General features: G+C 34.3%; 1 protein-coding gene across 1 annotated transcript in view; it reads left to right on the top strand.

Moving 5' to 3' along the window:
• Nucleotides 1-752: 752 nt before the first annotated feature.
• The window catches only part of LOC115453787 (putative phosphatidate phosphatase), a 109,985-nt gene continuing 92,678 nt past the window's right edge, over nucleotides 753-18,059 (top strand). Inside the window, exon 1 of the mRNA XM_037439084.1 lies at nucleotides 753-1,020. Coding sequence (XP_037294981.1) covers nucleotides 909-1,020 — 112 coding nt within the window. The 5' untranslated portion in view covers nucleotides 753-908. The remainder of the gene's footprint in view (nucleotides 1,021-18,059) is intronic.

The following is an 18,059-nucleotide window of genomic DNA, read 5'->3' as shown; positions in this document are numbered from 1 at the left end:
CGCGCACGTGTAAACTTTGGAATGAACTCCCTGTATCGGTGTACTCCGAGTGCTATGATTTGTCCTTTAAACGAGGCTTACAAAGTGCTCACCTCCCGGTAGGCAACGGCTTGCTGTGCCTCTGGTATTACAAAGTCCATGGGCGGCGAATGCTGCTTACCACCAGGCGGACCGTTAGCTCTTTGCCTTCTAAGGCAATAAAAAAAATAATAAGTACTTACATTTATAATTCGCTACGTGTATTCTGTCCCATGAGTCCCCTAGTTTATCGGCCAATTTGTCATAAATATATAACACAAATATTGGGGTCAGGCTGATATTGAGCTGAATAACTTAATAGTATAGTCTATAACTTTCGACCCTGGATCGAACCCGACACACGATCATGGCAATCGTACCCCAATACAACAGCTACAGAACCGAGGCAATGTCTTATTTATTATGAATACACAACAAAATAAAAATATGAGGTGGGTGGGTGCTTGCTTATTTAAAAAAATTATAACGAATTAATTAAGTAACCTTTTATTTTTTTAAGTTACCTATTAAGTATACACATTAGAATTAAACCCTACATAATATTGTGATTGTAATAAATGCAGAAATTATATATGTGTAATTAAACGGCGCACTTTTAATTTGTATGTTTTTACTGATAACCGACCTTAGTCATTGGCAAAACGCAACAAATTTAAAACACGCAGCTGTCATTGATGGTGTGAATTTAGTAGCGAGCTCTCTAATGTAGCGGAGCCGGCCCGTCCGTTTCCGAACGAACAGTTAGCGCGCGCATGCGTTCAGTGTTTGACGTGTGAGTAGTGCAATTTTTTCGTCCGTCGTTTCATAACATCGATAAAGTGTACCGTGTTTATAAATATTGTATTGTTTGATATAAAATAACTAACAAAATGGACAGAAACGAGCGTAAAACGAACTCTCGCAATCATTCGATCACGATTGACCGTGATTCTATGGTGGTACTAAGGAAAATAATTGCGGATTTCATTATATTATTTTGCGGTAAGTTTAAAATAATTGTTTTAAAACTTCAAATATAAATAAGAATTCGCTTATCTTTTTTATGTTTATATTGTGCACAGTAACTTGTTTGGTTGTTAAGTTAATTGGAGCGAATATTGAACATTACCTACCTACATTCTCAAAAAATACAAAAAAACGAGTTTGGCAAAAACGTGTAAATTTTTATCGCTTGGTAATCATCATTACTGTATCGTAGGTAATTGATAGATATATTGTGGTTAAGAAGGAAAAGGCATGCGATTAATTAACAACATAATGATAACTCCGCTTTTATATAATGGAAAAAAACAACATTTTTAAAGTTGGATATGAAATATCTTTAGTAAGAAATAATATAATGGAAGTTTGAACCTTCGGCTTTCGAAACACTAAAACCTCTTTTTGCTTAACATTATATTTAGACCAAATACCCTCAGGTTCAATATAGCTGCTTTACTATCCTTGGAAAATAAATAAAAATGCAAAATCACTTCTAAACTATTACAAAAATGCTATCATTTTGTCTTTATTCAGTTAATCTGTCTTAATTTCTCTAATAATATAAGGCAGTTATTTTATATCTTATCTCATACTTGGAATGTGTTCTTAGTATCATCATAACAGATAACAAATTCATGGTTAAATTGTATCATTTTTACTAATATAACAAACATGCCTTTACATCATTCATAGCAAAGAAACAGACATCTTTATGTTTGTATTTTAAATTTAGACCATGCACACATACCATTAAATTTCATTAAAGTAATATATTTTCTTAATTTTCTTTTTGTCAATAGGTTTTAGAAAAGGAATCATAAGTTTTTGTCTAATTAGATTCTGTATTAGCTTTTACTCAATTTTTTTCACTTAATTTTTAGTTATAAATATGTGTATGTATTGAATATTTATTTTTTAAACAATTCATTTCCATTTATTATATTTTTAAAATCATTTTATTTGTAAAAATAATAATATATTCATAGTATAAACAACAATGGCGATGATATATATATGATATATATATCATATATATATATATAATCATATATATATATATATGATATATGGCGATGGCGGCGATAGCCTAGTTGGGTGTGGAACGGACTGCCAAGACGAATGTCCGCAGGTTCAAATCCCAAGGGCACACACCTCTGACTTTTCTAAAAAATCATGTGTGTATTCTTTGTGAATTTATCGTTCGCTTTAACGGTGAAGGAAAACATCGTGAGGAAACCTGCACATCTGAGAAGTTCTCTATAGGAATTTCGAAGGTGTGTGTAGTCCACCAATCCGCACTAGGCCAGCGTGGTGGACTAAGGCCTAAACCCTCTCAGTAGTAGAGGAGGCCCGTGCTCAGCAGTGGGCAAGTATATAATACAGGGCTGATATTATTATTATTATTATTATATAAACAACAAAATCAGACTCCAAAACCAATTCAATCAAAGAAATAATTAAACTTATTAAGTACCAATCAAAAAGAATTTATTAAAACACAAGCAGTGATTTCTTTTAAATTTGTTATTTTATCTTTATATACATATTAAGGTATTTATTGAAGTCAGTGCCTTACTTAATTAATTGTTTAAAAATATTTCTTCGTTACTCAGCTTAACTGGCAATTTAAATTAGGCATTTACTTAAAAAGTCTAATCCATACTATTATATAAAGCTGAAGGTTTGTTTATTTGAACTCTCTAACCTCAGCAATTACTGTTTGAAATTGAAAAAATCTTTTAGAGTTAGATACCCGATTTATTGAGGAAGGCTATAGGCTATATATGCTATGACCAATACGAGAGGAGCACCAATGTGCATATAAACATAAAAATACGATTTGTAACTAATAAACGAACGATTCACATTCACTAACATGTTTTGATACTACAATATGTACATTATAGTGGATGTAACAACATTTACACATTAGCGCCTGGATGTTGTCATGAGCACAGCGGATCCATTGATACAGCCCCATCTGTTGACCCTGTGACCATTCTATCGATGCTGGGTTACGTATCATTGTGATGGGTTAATTATTTCAGTTAGAGTACCTATGGCTCAAAAATAATTGTAAAAATATTAAAAAAATACAATAGCTTATGTTGATGTGAATATTAGATATATAAATCAATATATTTTTCAGATTTTTCGTTTTTTTTATAATATTTTCAAAGTCTTTGCAGACTTCACGTTAACGGTGGGATCGAGATGTTAAAACCGTGATAAAAATCGAAAAATAGTTTATGTCACACACAATAATCTTGATTTTTTTAAGTGGGTCAAAAAGAAATTATAATAGCACTTTGAGTATTATAGTACATAATATAAATGTTTTTTTAGGTATACTATTTTTCCTGTGACATATTTTTATTAATTTCCCCATATTGATAATGTAAAAATTATTAAAATGCATGTAACAATATTAATATATACATTAGGCATTATGTATTATGGCGTTATCAAATGAATGTTCGGCATGACTTAATTAGTACATAATATTTCATTTTTGCATGCATTGTAAATTACGTTATTGCTAATAAATGAATTCACAAGGTCGACATAATGATTGTACAATAGAAATATTTAATTACAGTGCGCTATTTTCGCTTCAAATTTTTTGTTACATGTATAAATTTTTTCCATATTTATAATCAATGCTGTACTATGTCTGTTTGTCTGTTGTGCTTTGAAAATTGGACCAATTTCAATGTATTTTGGTAAGGAGTAAGCTTGAACCCTAAGAAAGGATATAGGCTATTTTTATATTTGTCCATATCCAATATATAAATATATATTAAGTATGTATTATATACATGTAGAACTTCATTACCCACTGCCTTCGTTAATGGCCCCCAATGTGTGAACCCTCTGGAATGGACTATGACTTCGAAAAGTACTCAACGGAATGTCGATTAAATCATGTTAAAATTACAAACAGATTACTCAACCTGGGACTCGAACCCAAGACGTCCTAGTACCCGTACACGCACCAGACCATGAAGGCGTGCTCCTAAGTCCTAACGTTACACTATCTCTATATTTTTGAACGTAAATTGCTGAAACAGAGGCTTACTGATTATAACATTGTATAATTTATCATCACTGCAACAGTGCTGGTACAACACCGCCGTTGTGTCGGGTGCATTGACAGCGATACTTGGAACTGATTGTCATGATGTATAGAATGTAGGGTTGGAGATCCCCATACAGTATTTCAAGGTACAGGCAGCCTAGTTTGGGTAACTCTGGTAAATACATTTTTGTTAGAAATTCGTTTTGTTAAACCACTGTCTGTGAATATTGTGTAATTTTTCAATAAAAAGCTTTCTTACTTATTATTATTTTATTAGTGTAAAAAATGCTTTAATTTAGCTCACATCAAATACTTAGATATATGTTGTTCGACTGGACAGCGTTCACAAAGAAAATGTTTCAGATTTATAATTTCTTTGGCCACTCCTTCATGGTCATAAAATTTTCAGAAAGTTAGGCTTATTTGGGTCGGTACTATTTTAAATATATCGCCCTTAGCCGCGGGCTATAAGGCGTATTGACAAATCCAACACTGGGAATAACGCCACATAAGAAATGGTTTTGATGATTGACCTTCCGAATTCCATTACATGAGTTCACGCCCAAGCAGTCTGATTGCAATGACAACTAACAACGCAGGATCTTAAAGTAATTGCGAAGAACGCGTCGTATGAAATAGTTTAACGAATGACGTTCTATTCCATGAAGACGCGCCCAAGTAGTCGATTTCAATGAAAACTAACAACGCGGGATCTTAAAGTAAATTTTTCCACCAAAAACACGAAAACAAAACTTATTTTTAACGGAGTATGAGGCATAGCGGATAATGCGTTGGTTGTGAGACGGAAGGTTGTAGATTCGATTTTCATACTGAACAAAACGTTTAATAATAATATCAGCCCTGTATTAGTAGACCTCACACACCCTCGAAATTCCTATAGAGAACTTCTCAGGTATACAGGTTTCCTAACAATGTTTTACTTCACCATTAGAGCAAGCGATAATTCACAAAGAATACACACATTATTTTAGAAAAGTCAGAGGTGTGTGCCTTTGGGATTTGAACCTGCGGACATTCGTCTCGGCAGTTCTACTCCCAACTAGGCTATCGCCGCTAACATGTTAAAAATTTTGTATGATGAACAAATATCTGTCCTAATTATACAAAGTTAAGTGGTCTTATAACTCATAATAGGATGCCACAAAGTGCGTGGATTAAGTGTGTAACCGGAAACGGAACGAAATTTCGTTGAATGTCTTCAACATAGATATGATTCACATAGATTTATCGCTGGTCCACTATGACAAGGTTCTATATTATTCACTTATGTTGCAATGAGATTAAAAAAGAATCTGTTGGTAAAAATTTGAAAAGCCTACAATTCTTGGTTCTCCTTTTATTTATCTTTCGGGATTATTGGAAGTTTTCTTCGAAAAAAAAAGAATCTACCTACTGACTAACAAAAAAAACAAAAATACAGTTGAATTCAAAACTCTACCTTTTTTTGAAGTCGGTTAAAAAGTTGTAGAAATTAGAATCGTGTGATATATTCGATTCGCACATCACTACATAGTATAAAGCAAAGTCGCTTTCTCTGTCCCTTTGTATGCTTAAATCTTTAAAACTACGCAACGGATTTTGATGCGGTTTTTTTTAATAGATAGAGTGATTCAAGAGGAAGGTTTATATGTATAATAACACCCATTAAATAGTCAGCATTGCACCCGTGCGAAGCCGGGGCGGGTCGCTAGTTAAATATAACACAGAACCTTGTAATAGAGGGCCAGCGAAATATCAGTAAGTTTCGTCATAACCTTTATGAATCTCTTATTATAATGACCGATATCCGTGATGGATAAAAACTCCGAACTAAATAAAGAATAAAAGTAACCTATTTCGATGCAGAGATAAGCCGAATGCGTTTTCATTCTACGCTTTATCTGTTATCAGAATTTTTATAATCGCATTGATTTTCGATTATAGAGTACGTAAATCGATTACGATTTGATATACATGTTGGCTGATTCATGTTTTTTTTGCTAGAATTATGATAATATTGGTGGTAGGTCTTTCGTATGTGAGAGAATGCCTGGGTAGGTACCGCAATGTTTATTTCTGCCGCCAAGCAGCAGTGTGTAGTCACTGTTATGTTCCGATTTGAAAGACATGTCTCATGTCTCAGGATGGCGAGCGCAGTGGAATACCAAACAATACATTGTAATTAAAGGTGTTGGATGGTGATTCTACTGTTTACATGTGGTCGTATCGCTTACCATCAGGCAAACGGCAAGTAGTCTCGTCATTCAAAGCAATAAAAATATATATGTATATTTGAGATCAAAGCTGCCAGCAAAACGAAGATGTAGTAGATGTAGCTAATTATTGGTTACTTAATGTTAATGCCTTTCTGCTAAAGGTTCTTACGTAGTCCCAAGAAAAAGCCTCTAATTACCATCTGCAATCATCATTGAATATGCAATACAGAATTGGATGTAAGTATGCGAGAAGAAACCACTCTGCAGAACCCTGTTGATAGTTGAAATAATTAAGTTGGATAAAGCTAAGGAAACGTGTTTTATGTCTCCTTAATCTTATTATACAAAGGTTTAGTAGTTTTGGTGGTAGAAAATGCGATTTGAGCCTGTTCTGTATACTTGTTTTACTAGACGAGCGTTGGTTCTTTTCAGCATACTACATCCAATTATTCATTAAGTTAGGGCTACTTATTTGTTTCTACGAAGTGAAGTTTGTTTATTTTATGTTTCTTCGGCTTGGTTTGTTGATAAACATTAGAAACGCCTACCGGGAATACCCAGTGGAAATGTTTTTATGCCGTGCGATGACCTATAAATGTCATTCTGTATGGCAGTGTGTCAGAATTTCGGGTGGAGCTGATGGTTATTGGGATCATAGATTATTTGCTTAAATACCATGAAAAGGTTAAGAATATTACTTAGTGCGTATTATATCAGCCCTGTATTTAATACGTTCTTACTACTGGGCACGGGTTATTTCCACTATTGAGTAGGCCATAGTCCACCACGCTGGCCTAGTGACCTAGCAGACTTCACATACCCTCAAAATTATTACAAATTATAATTTTTTATTTTACTGATCGTAAATGGGTTTTGATGATTGCAGCAAAGAATTGTCAATAGTCGTGCGTTTGTAGATTAATTTTTGCTGTGATTTTGTGGATTAATTTCAAGTCTGCGTTTGGTAGGACTGCAATGTTTAGTACGATCTGTTACACGATACAAGACTTTCACCTTATTGTATGATCAGGAGCACCTCATGTATCACTATTAGGTGTAATTACTGGGCATTATAAGACTTAATATTTTGTAATAGGTTGACGTGTACTCCACACTGCTTTGTAGTCCAATGTTGCTGGTATTGCTACTAATGATGGATAGTTGTAACGCTTACCATCAGGCAACTTGCTTGTCTCAACAAAAAAAAAACTACATCCAAATTCCAAAATAATTCAGCCACGTCCAAGGCAAGACCGAATCTCGTCCAAGCAGGATGTGAACCGCGGGGCACACGCCGCCAGGCCAGCAGGTAATTGCCGCGCTGTCAAAACATCCGACGACTCCCGACCTGTCGGATTAGCCGTATCCGTTAAGCAGCCTGTGGGCCGACAGCCGCTCTCATGAAAAATATCCGACGCGATCTCGTTCCGACATCAGTTACGGTCGATTTGCGATTCGTTGGTTTTGTTTTTGCACTGTTGTGGTGTATGTTCTTTTTTTTGAAGAAATTGCGTTTACTGTTAACGGTTTGAGTAAAGAGTACGTTACTTTGTTGAGAATCTGACATTGCTTCGTTTAATCGTGCTGCCAAACAGCAGTGCAAACTGATAAAGTACTAACTTCAGTGCTAAACATATGTATTGTAGCTGGTGTAATTATTTAATGTCTCAAGGCTGCAAGTGCAGTACTTTGTTATCCAAAGTCTTGTGCGATGTTTATAGCGATAGTGAATGGGTGCTTAATAAACGATTTATCTTTTTGCATTAATTTTGAAAGTAAAAATTATAAGTCTGACGGAATTTCATGTTAAGGTTTCCATACTTTGCCCCCTTCCTTTAAATTCAGCTAAATCTCAATGCCCTTTATATATCAGATGACATTTAAGACGTACATTACTAAATACCTCATAAGAATGTTTTTAAATCGTATTCCGCTTATCATTACATTGTGATGTACCATTAAACGTATTTATGGTACCTCATTAACCTACTGCAAGTAAGTAACGTTAATTGCGTACGCAGTAATAGCGTAACATTTAAAGATTATTGGGAAAGGGAAATCAGCAATATAAAAGTAATGACATGAAGAGGATTAGGAGCATGCCTATAATATTAGTATTGGTGTTAATAGTTTAGCTAAGATTGTGAAATTAGGTACTAGTGTTAGACCATTGCTCTGCCCGTGTTGAACTTCGTACCCAGGATAAAAATTAGCTTATAAAACAACGTATTAGCAGTTTTGTATCATATGATGGGTAAGACTGTGTGGAATTTTTACAATAGAATTTACTCTGGGACAGATTGAAGGGTTGATTTTCGGTGTGCCACCAGTCGCAAAAACTCAGCTTTTCTACAAACACGTTTCGTAATATGAATGAGCTGCATCGACCCTGTGTTGGAATGGAAAAAGAGCATTGAAAGAATAATAATTTAATTGAAACAATTTTGATTTATTTATAATTAGATATCATTTCTTCATATCAACCTTTATCCTCTACATACTTGCAAACATCGTCTACGATTCTCAACTTTGATTTGGCAATAAACTCGACTTAACTCACCCCGCATTAAGCGGATAGTGTGTTTAAAACACCGGTTAAAGCCTTTTAAGTGGTTGTTTAATGAGCTTAAGTGGCCAGAGCATTGCAAGTGAAGGCTCGGCTATCTTTACTGCGGGAACGCGACGCCTTGACGTAATTAGGTGTTGCATTGATGTGCATTTATTTGTTAAGTAAGGATTGGTTTTATGTATGGAGGAACAGAATAAAATTATTAAGCTTTGTATCTGGGTTCCGTTTGCGTGAACTCCACAATGTAAGACACTGCATTTATTCTGGGATACGTATGCCTAATTAAATCCATATTCATTCAGCTGTTCTCGCGTTTTTTTTTTCTTACATGTATTTGAATATAAAGACATTCGCGTAAATATAATATTAGTAAGATTGTTTTTGATTATCCCTCTTTATTTCAGTAAATTACGGTTGCACTTTTAGATAGAAGTAATCATACAAACACATGGGTAAATGATGTTTTATTTACAAGCTATTTTAACTATAAAATGAAGGTTCCGATGAGCAATTTACATCTCTCTCACAGAAAATCTACATGAAGTGAAAATGTTGTTGTTTCGTAAGGTCAGCGTGATTACCAGAGGCCAAAACGACCAGATCCCTTCATTAAAAGTCGCAACTTACCCACGAATCGTTATGGTCGTAATGAGCTGTGGTTCACTTACCATCGACTGACCCAAATAGTGAGCTAGAAACTTTAGGGACTTTCTCGCCCTCACACCCAACTACAACTCCTGTAAGCCAGGATCAGCAGTGGCACGCATTTTATAACACCGAGAAGTGAAGCTTGGCGAGTCTCAGGGAAAACTAATTTGTCATTATCCCGCAAAGACATTAAATAGAAAGATAGGCAGGAGTTGGAAATGTTAATTGTCCACTTCCCTCCACAGCAAAAGCCCATGGTGATCTACTGAGTTAGACTGATAACATATTAAACCGGTGGCTCGAAATGCAATTTTTGTTGCACAAATTCTTTATACAACGAAAAGAAAGTGTTTTGCAAACATTGACTAAAGATGTTTATGAAATTCCAGATATTTGCAAAATGGCAACTTTAAAATGGATAGAGTACAAGTATTGCTTATAGTTACGCATCTCTGATGCAAATTATATTATTAATGGTAATATCTAAATTACTTAAAGCAATTAAGTTCAATTAACCTAATAGAAATGAAATAAGAAATAATGAATTGCTTTTATACAGTAATAGTTATTACTGAGGCGTGGTCGTAATTGTGTAGTTATTAAGCGGCCCGTTGGCTTAAGACATAAATATTAGTTATTGTAACAGTTTTGTTATATTTTCCATATCAATTAACATGGGTACTAATAGATAGGTCCCCGCCTATTTGTATACAGGGCAATTCCATTATCCAGTAGTGTTTCCATTCTTAAGGTGCTTCCCTATTACAGGGTACCGGACTCATTTTTGTTCTTTACTATTATCAAATATTTACATCATATAAATTATAACACACAGGGAATTATTAAAATCCGGTAAAATATCAACAAGTTATAAGTCTTTGAATTTCGGTGGAAGGGTTAATTTACAAGAAACAGAAAAGAGACGAAATACCCACATGTGACGTCATCGGTAATTACGACGCGTGCAAAAGAAAGAGATGAAACGATATCCCCACAAGGCGCCCAGCTCTGCATGTTACAATATTTGAAATATGAATTACTCGCTCATTTTTTAACCAATTTTTATGCAAATTTCGCAGGCGTGCTTCTTTTTCGTATTATTAACCATTACATATAGAATAATATACAAAATCAAACGTAGGCCGGTCCCCTATTATTAGAAGCTATCTACTCGAAATTAATAATACATATAGAAGAAAAAAAAAACATATTTCTACATGTTATCTTAAATTTGATAGTTTCAGTTTTTTTTATTATGTGGATATTGTGCCCGTTTATTCACGATAAAAATTACCCAAAAAGATTGATTTCGTGCATCTCCTAACGTATAACACATTATTTCAATCTGCAACTATAAAATAGATAATTTTATTAGGAATATTTGCGGTAGTTTAAATTTTTCGAAAAGACCTAAAATTATTTTCTTTTTTCTTAACAAATTATTCGTAAATCTTTACATAACTCCGTAACTCGTGCGCCGAAAATGTATAGAACGAATGCTCAAGGCCAGTTGCTCGGGGGATGGTCTTAATTTGTTCCCTTTAAAAGCTGCTTAGCGGCTTCTTTAGAGTTATAATGGTCTTAAACTTCTTTTTAAAGCTTTCCATTACCATAATCTTTGTTTCTCTTTTTCACTTCTTTTGTCTTTCTCAGCTTACCGGCATCTTTGAAGACATTTAATATGTAACAGATGTTACAAAAGTAGGTTTATTTATATCTGAGTTCCCACGTCTGCGGCGCTATCAGTGTTTGCATCTACCTTGCATTATCAGTTAATAAGTATCACTTCACGCCAGCTGCGTGGCCATTTATCAGCGTGCCACTTCTGTACCACAATCTGAATTAATATTGAGATGAAAAGTGATGATGCTATTGTGTTTGTTATTGTCATGGAAGATTTTATGTATATATTATTAATTGAAGAAATGCATTAATTTCAGTGCAGTATTTTTTAGTTTAATTATTGTTAAATACTTAACGTCTACTTTATCAAATGATCAATTTCTACGAAGAAATCGTTAAAATGTTCATCGTAACCATTATCAGACCTTTTAAGGATTGCTAGATCTGCAACTTCCGTAAAACACACCATTAACCCGGAACTTTACTCGTCTCGTCCAGCAGCCACCAGCCTTAACGAATTCGCCCATAAGTCACCCACGATTAATGACTGTACCACTAACAATAATTCCGTAACGATTTATAAGTATAGTATTTACGACTTAGTTGGAACACCAAACAATAGGCCAGTCGTGTACATTACTTGTTTATTAACAACGCCCAGTGAGGGAACGTTAATGGATGTAAAACGTGCCTTTCTTTTAATTGCTTTAGTGTGACCTCATTTGTTTGCGCGTTTTCCTAATGCAGCAAAATAATCATCTGTGACTATTATTGTAACTTACAGATTGTGCCAGTGTGTAAGTTCAATGAAGAAAAATAGCAAATTTTTAATGTAGATTTATAAACATCTCTGTATAACATCAGGGACAGTTCCTTTACAATGTTTGCAGAAAACGTTAATTAACAATAATGTTATATTGTTGAAAATCAGTCTCCGTGACGGCATTCGTACTAAATTGTATGTAATCATTGAAATACCTGTGGCAACTAAAAGAGCTAAATCTATTTAGTTTTCAACGTTGTTTTGACACGTTCGATATCATATTTCCAGTTCAAGTTTTCGGATTGTTTTTTGCGGTACAGTCTTTGTATACTATAAGCGATTTTTCATTTCATTGAAATACACTGCATCGCCCTAGATTACTTTTTGTAATGCATTACACAATATCAATGGTTTCCTTATTCGTTCTAATCAATTTAACATCCACGGAGACCGATTGCTCCCAATTGAGGAATTGTGGTTCAAACGATGTCATCCGTCTGTAGGAATGTGGGCGGGCGATTTCAGGATATTGCTGCAGTCTAAAATTAGTGCGCACCAATTAATAGTAAAGTGATGGGAGGAAATTAAATATCCTTATTGCAGTGCCAATTCTGGATTGCGAAAATTAGAGCAGTAGGAAATGTTCCACATGCAGAGTGTTTAGTTCGTTTCCGTTGTTGAAAATGAAAGTATGGGGTGACAGATGAATTATGTAGAATGGGGCAACGACCTACGGACAGAACGGATAGGCACGTGACACAAATTTATGAATGGACTAAACATAGGTCCCTGATTATCCAATAATTGTGATAGTAGGCTGATAATATTAAATATCATAAAGACCTTCTTTCTCATTGAGAATAATATGTTATACTGCAGTTCCGGCGATGTTGAACGAGGACCACCCATCATTTTGAATACTCTTTAGATCCCATTCTTAATTTTTGGAAACATTGCATTTCATTGCGTTAAAATTTATCTTCAATCATCAGATGGATATGTATTTCAATGTGTTCTATATTTAGTATCTTAATTTTTGTTACTTGGCTACTCATTAGTAGCACTTCAAATGCACTGAGTACCGTACTGACTCTGGAAGATAAGAATAGTGCAGTCCGGTTTTACGTACAGTGGTACAAATAAAAATAATATTTGGAGTCTCATATTACTGCGCAGTGTCTTGTTCCTTCATTTATGCACTTTGTCATTGGCGTCGTCTCTGAGCTAAAATTAGGATGAGTTTTATAATTGCAAACAACATTTTGCTTTTGACAATGTTACAAATAATAACCGTACTTCTCACATTGTGCGGAAAGAATTCAATGATATTTGTTTGGTCACGTACGCATTAAAATAGCTCTTAATGTCAATGTTATTTAGTGTTAATTTCTTGCACGCAAGTCTTTTGGTGTAGAATGAATATCACTTTTATTATCATCGCAAACTCACGAATCCTCATCGATCCACTATCCGTAAGCTATAACTTGCGCTCTAGAATCTTCAGCTACAATAACACGTTTCAAACACTAGTCTACTATCAATTACGTGTTACCAAACAAGCTTCACGGCACGTTATCGTGATGCAGTGCACCGTAGTTAGGTATTGTTACTGCTGATTTCACTGCGATGCGCGATCTCGGATTATTCTTAATAAGATCTCGTGCCAGGGTTGTCACGTTTGCAGTTTTTTTAAATTGTACTAGTTCTGACACGTAATTTTAGGTAATATGTCTCACCAAGCCCATTAGACAAGGGTCCAATTTGGCCATATTTAATTTTATTCGTTCCTCAAATATAGTATGCTCGTTTGAAATAAATAATATTTGGATACACGTTACATCCAAAGTAATTATACGCAGTAACAAGTAATAGGTACTAATGAGCCAAGCATATGTCCTTGTACAGACGCCTACACCTATAACCTATTAACTTCATCTTATCTCAATCTAATTGATGAAGTACGGTAGCGCATAAAATAAGAACAAACATTGATTTTTATACATTAGATATTGCACAACGTAATCCCGGTATAGTACACATCTCTTGTCTAGATCAGTTCTTACGAAATCGCTGGTAACAACAGCTTGTGTAACATAAATTTTACGCGAAGTCATTGTGGTATTCGCAGCCCATTGAAAGCGAACGCCACTTCCAACCACTGGCAATGGTCCAACGATGTTAGATACAATTAATTACTTGACCCAAACTCAAAAGCAATGCTATCACATTCATCAGGATCTCTGATGACAGATGAACAAGGTCAACATCTATTAACGCTACAAAAGACTAACTTCAATTAAAATTCCATTATTTTCATTCCAAATTGGCCGTTTAACAATAATTGTCGCAGATGTGTGTTATTTGCAGTATAAGTTATGTTATTAACTTCTATTAATACAATTTATTACCTATTACTCGTTAATGATACTATCAGTACTGTATTATATACTGTCCCACTGCTGAGTACAAGCCTCCCTCTAATATCCCTCTCAGTAGTAGACTAAGAGGGATGATTACTTGTTAGCCTAAAATATTACGAATATTTCAAAGGTACGTTTCAACATTTTGTACAACATTACAATGCCGACCCTGTTCAAGCCACTTTACTCCAGAGGAAGTTATGAAATTATTACATCCGTGCTCGCCATCTAATTGTACAATACGGCGGTACGCGATGTAAAATGAGATAAATACATAGCTGTGCGATTTTCTGGATTTTCTAACACAAATATCATTTCAAATTCCCATTTAAAACTGATCATTATCTTAATTTGCAAAGTAATGAAACAATAATCATTAAAATCCATTATAACTTTCACAATAATCGACGTAAGTGGATCTATTTTATCGTAATGGTTAGCTTTTATTTTAACTTGAGTATTTATTTAATCACATAGATTTGTGGCAAAATTACAGGGCCTAGAGTTCACTTTCTAAGAATCAAATTCGATATAAATGGTTAATAGAAGTTTTAATGTCAGCGAATGTCTTCCCCGTTCCCTCTTGATAGATATTTGTTTCAATTAAATCATTAATCACTGCAATTAATCCGCCAATACTATCTGATTTATGATTCTGAATGTATCTACCAAACACTACAGCAAGAACAGGTGTAATAACTTGTTTGACAGTATCTATAATATCAATAAATTTATTCGTTTGATGCAATTTTTTTTAAGAATTTATACATAAATCAATAACTTCATTTAAATATAACAACATTAAAGAGACTACGATATATTTATGACCCTTGATTTGTAAATATAACCAAACAAATCGAATTTACATTCATTCATAACTCATTTTAACAGCTCAATCAATGCAATAACTGACCGACCAACAGGAAAAAGTTAATAAAAAATAATACTGTTATTCTGAATCGCGAATCAACATAATATACTTGTTGTAGTTTAATCAAACCGGTTAATCAATAAGCCTATTTTAATATAATTTATAAAACAGATATGACGGTAAATCTTTATAATGTTAGAACTTTGTCGGCAGTTTGCTCTTATGCTTATAATGTTGAATAAGTTTTACTTGGGACGATAAAAAAGCAGTCTTGATCGATAAAAAACAGCCTTCGACGGTTAAATGATGAAATACTATTCCACAACATCTCTGATAACAAACATCTTTAAAACAAACTCTGCAACTGCAATTTACTAAATGCTCACTTACATCTTCCCAATTTACTCATTAAGTTTTATTTGCTTGATTGTCCTGGTCAGTTGTTAATAAGATAATCATATAAACGTTTTCATGATCAAAAATACGTCTGACCCGTCCTCTTTTAATTACTTTTGTAAACTTATAGATACGTAAAAGCCAATGTTCTATTAGGCCTCTTAAAATTCCCTCGCACCCGTTCCAAAAAACTAACAAATATAACACGTTGAACTCAACACATACGCTGAAAGCAGGAAGCGTCCCTAATAATCGTCAAAAAAACCCAAAGGTGTTGATCAAGATCCATAAATCAGCCTCAAACATTATCGCTCAGTGTAATGAAATAAAACGCCTTACATAAGACTCTTCGGAGGAGTAATAATTAATGCCTACACAAGATTTATGATTTCTTAATGCTACACCCACGCGATTTGAAGTTATCGCAGTCGTAACTTTATTCGAAGCGACAGGTACAGCCAGAGGACCCGCAAGGAATTTATGAAAGTGATCCTTATCTAAATAGTAATAAGGATTAGCGAAGATTGTGGTGATAATGTATGGGTTTCCAACTCGGCGAGGTGTAGCGTGAAATATAAATGGCCTTCGATGACATAAATGAACGAGCATTAATGCGCCCGGCGAGGCTTTGTTCGTACCGTGGTGTTCATTTGCACATTTTGATTTGATTGTATTTTTCATTTGGCTATTTGCATGCATGACATGTTGTTTATAACTGGTTCGTATTTACATGTTGAGTTTAAAGAGTTGGTAACAGTTTCTTAGTAGGTAAAAAGTGACTTTTTTGATAATTTGTAACAATTAACTACGTCCGTTGCTATGATACGTTTGTTATGATATGAAGTACAGATCTCTTTAAATACGTTGTTGTAGATATTTTACGAATCTTCTAAACTACATTCGACATCAACTATAAGCATTGATTGATCGATGTAAAAATTACATTTTATCTCAAAGAGAATACCACCCATACAAAAACATACATAATCTTGTACAATAAAATTGTCTTTAATAAACCATCCGGCCGATACACCATCACAAAAAATAATTCAATTCGTACAATCGTCTCTCGGGACGTTATCTGCGATACGACTGTTTTTATTAATGGGTTGGGAGGTGCCTCGCCTGCGCTTGCGCCGCCTCTGCTCCGCTGTCAGGTTCGTGCGTGGAAATATATTGCATTTTCATAGCTGCATTAGCGGATGTTAAATGCATAAAGTTTTATTATTACCATAACTGGTGTTGTGTAATAAACCATGGTGTCATTTTGGTTAATGTATATGGGATGGGAAAAGATATTTACGGATTTCGTGTTTTGGAATCGGCGCATGCAACACGTGGTAGCTGGGTAACAGAAATACTGGTTTTATTTAGGGCTAAAGAATCACGAAGGATGAGAAAGAATAAACAGAAAAAGGTAACAAAACTTCAGTTTATTATACGTAAGTAAAGAAAAAAGACCAATGTATTCTCCAGCTTTCGATTGGCAATCACAAGAGTCTTGTTCTTTCGAAACTGTTTTACATTTGAAAGTAGTGGACGATAAATAGTATGTAATAAACTAAACCAATTACATTAGTAAGTGACATTTTAGGTTACTATAAAATATCGGAACAGTAACATAAAATGAAAATAGAGGTATCAAGCGGATCTTTATCGAAACAAATGAATCCATGCAGTAATATAATAAACAGTTAATGGAAACAAATTTAAATAACGAGACGTAAATACATCTAATCAAATTCTATTTTCGTGTTTAAGAACAGGTTGTGGCAGGAAGGAAATACTACAACAACACTAAGGACAAATTTACAACCGTGTACAGATAATCTAATCTAAACCACGACCGAATCAAAAATAACTGGCACCAAATAATTGGACGCAGGGCAAAGGGAAACGATCGTAAAACGCATTTGATTAGTAATGATGATGATAAGGAGCTCTGACGAGTAAATGATAATATGGGTGTCGTTGATTTATGGCACGGCGTATTACACGATGTTAAGGGTCTGGATGTGACGGAATGTTTAAAAAATAAATTCGATTCTAGAAATTGTTTAGATTAAACAAACAGCTAGAGTAGTATAAAAAGTTAATGGGCAAGCGTTAATGGAAAAATTCGCGTTAATTCGGCCCATCGCACCACCAAGCATTTGGCATGCCATGCAACTTAACAATAATTTGAACAAGTTATTACTTTGCAGTCTAAGTGCTTTTTATTATTAATATAATTTATCCTATAGTATCATAAACGTAGACATCATATAGTAACTACAGAATCTTATCAACATTTAAAGGTAGTGTAGTGGTGTTTCCGCCAAAACAAATCGGTGACATGAACTTCGTCACCAGTGCCTTAATACAATTTCTAATCACAGCTGTTTATCTCTCACGAACGCTTTGTAAATAATGACTCATTAATGAAGCGGTTCGATTGACCAATGTCAATGTCGC

This window comes from Manduca sexta, chromosome 16 (genome assembly GCF_014839805.1).
Source record: "Manduca sexta isolate Smith_Timp_Sample1 chromosome 16, JHU_Msex_v1.0, whole genome shotgun sequence".
In the NCBI taxonomy this organism is placed as follows: domain Eukaryota; kingdom Metazoa; phylum Arthropoda; class Insecta; order Lepidoptera; family Sphingidae; genus Manduca; species Manduca sexta.
This window is presented reverse-complemented; position numbering and strand designations above follow the sequence as displayed.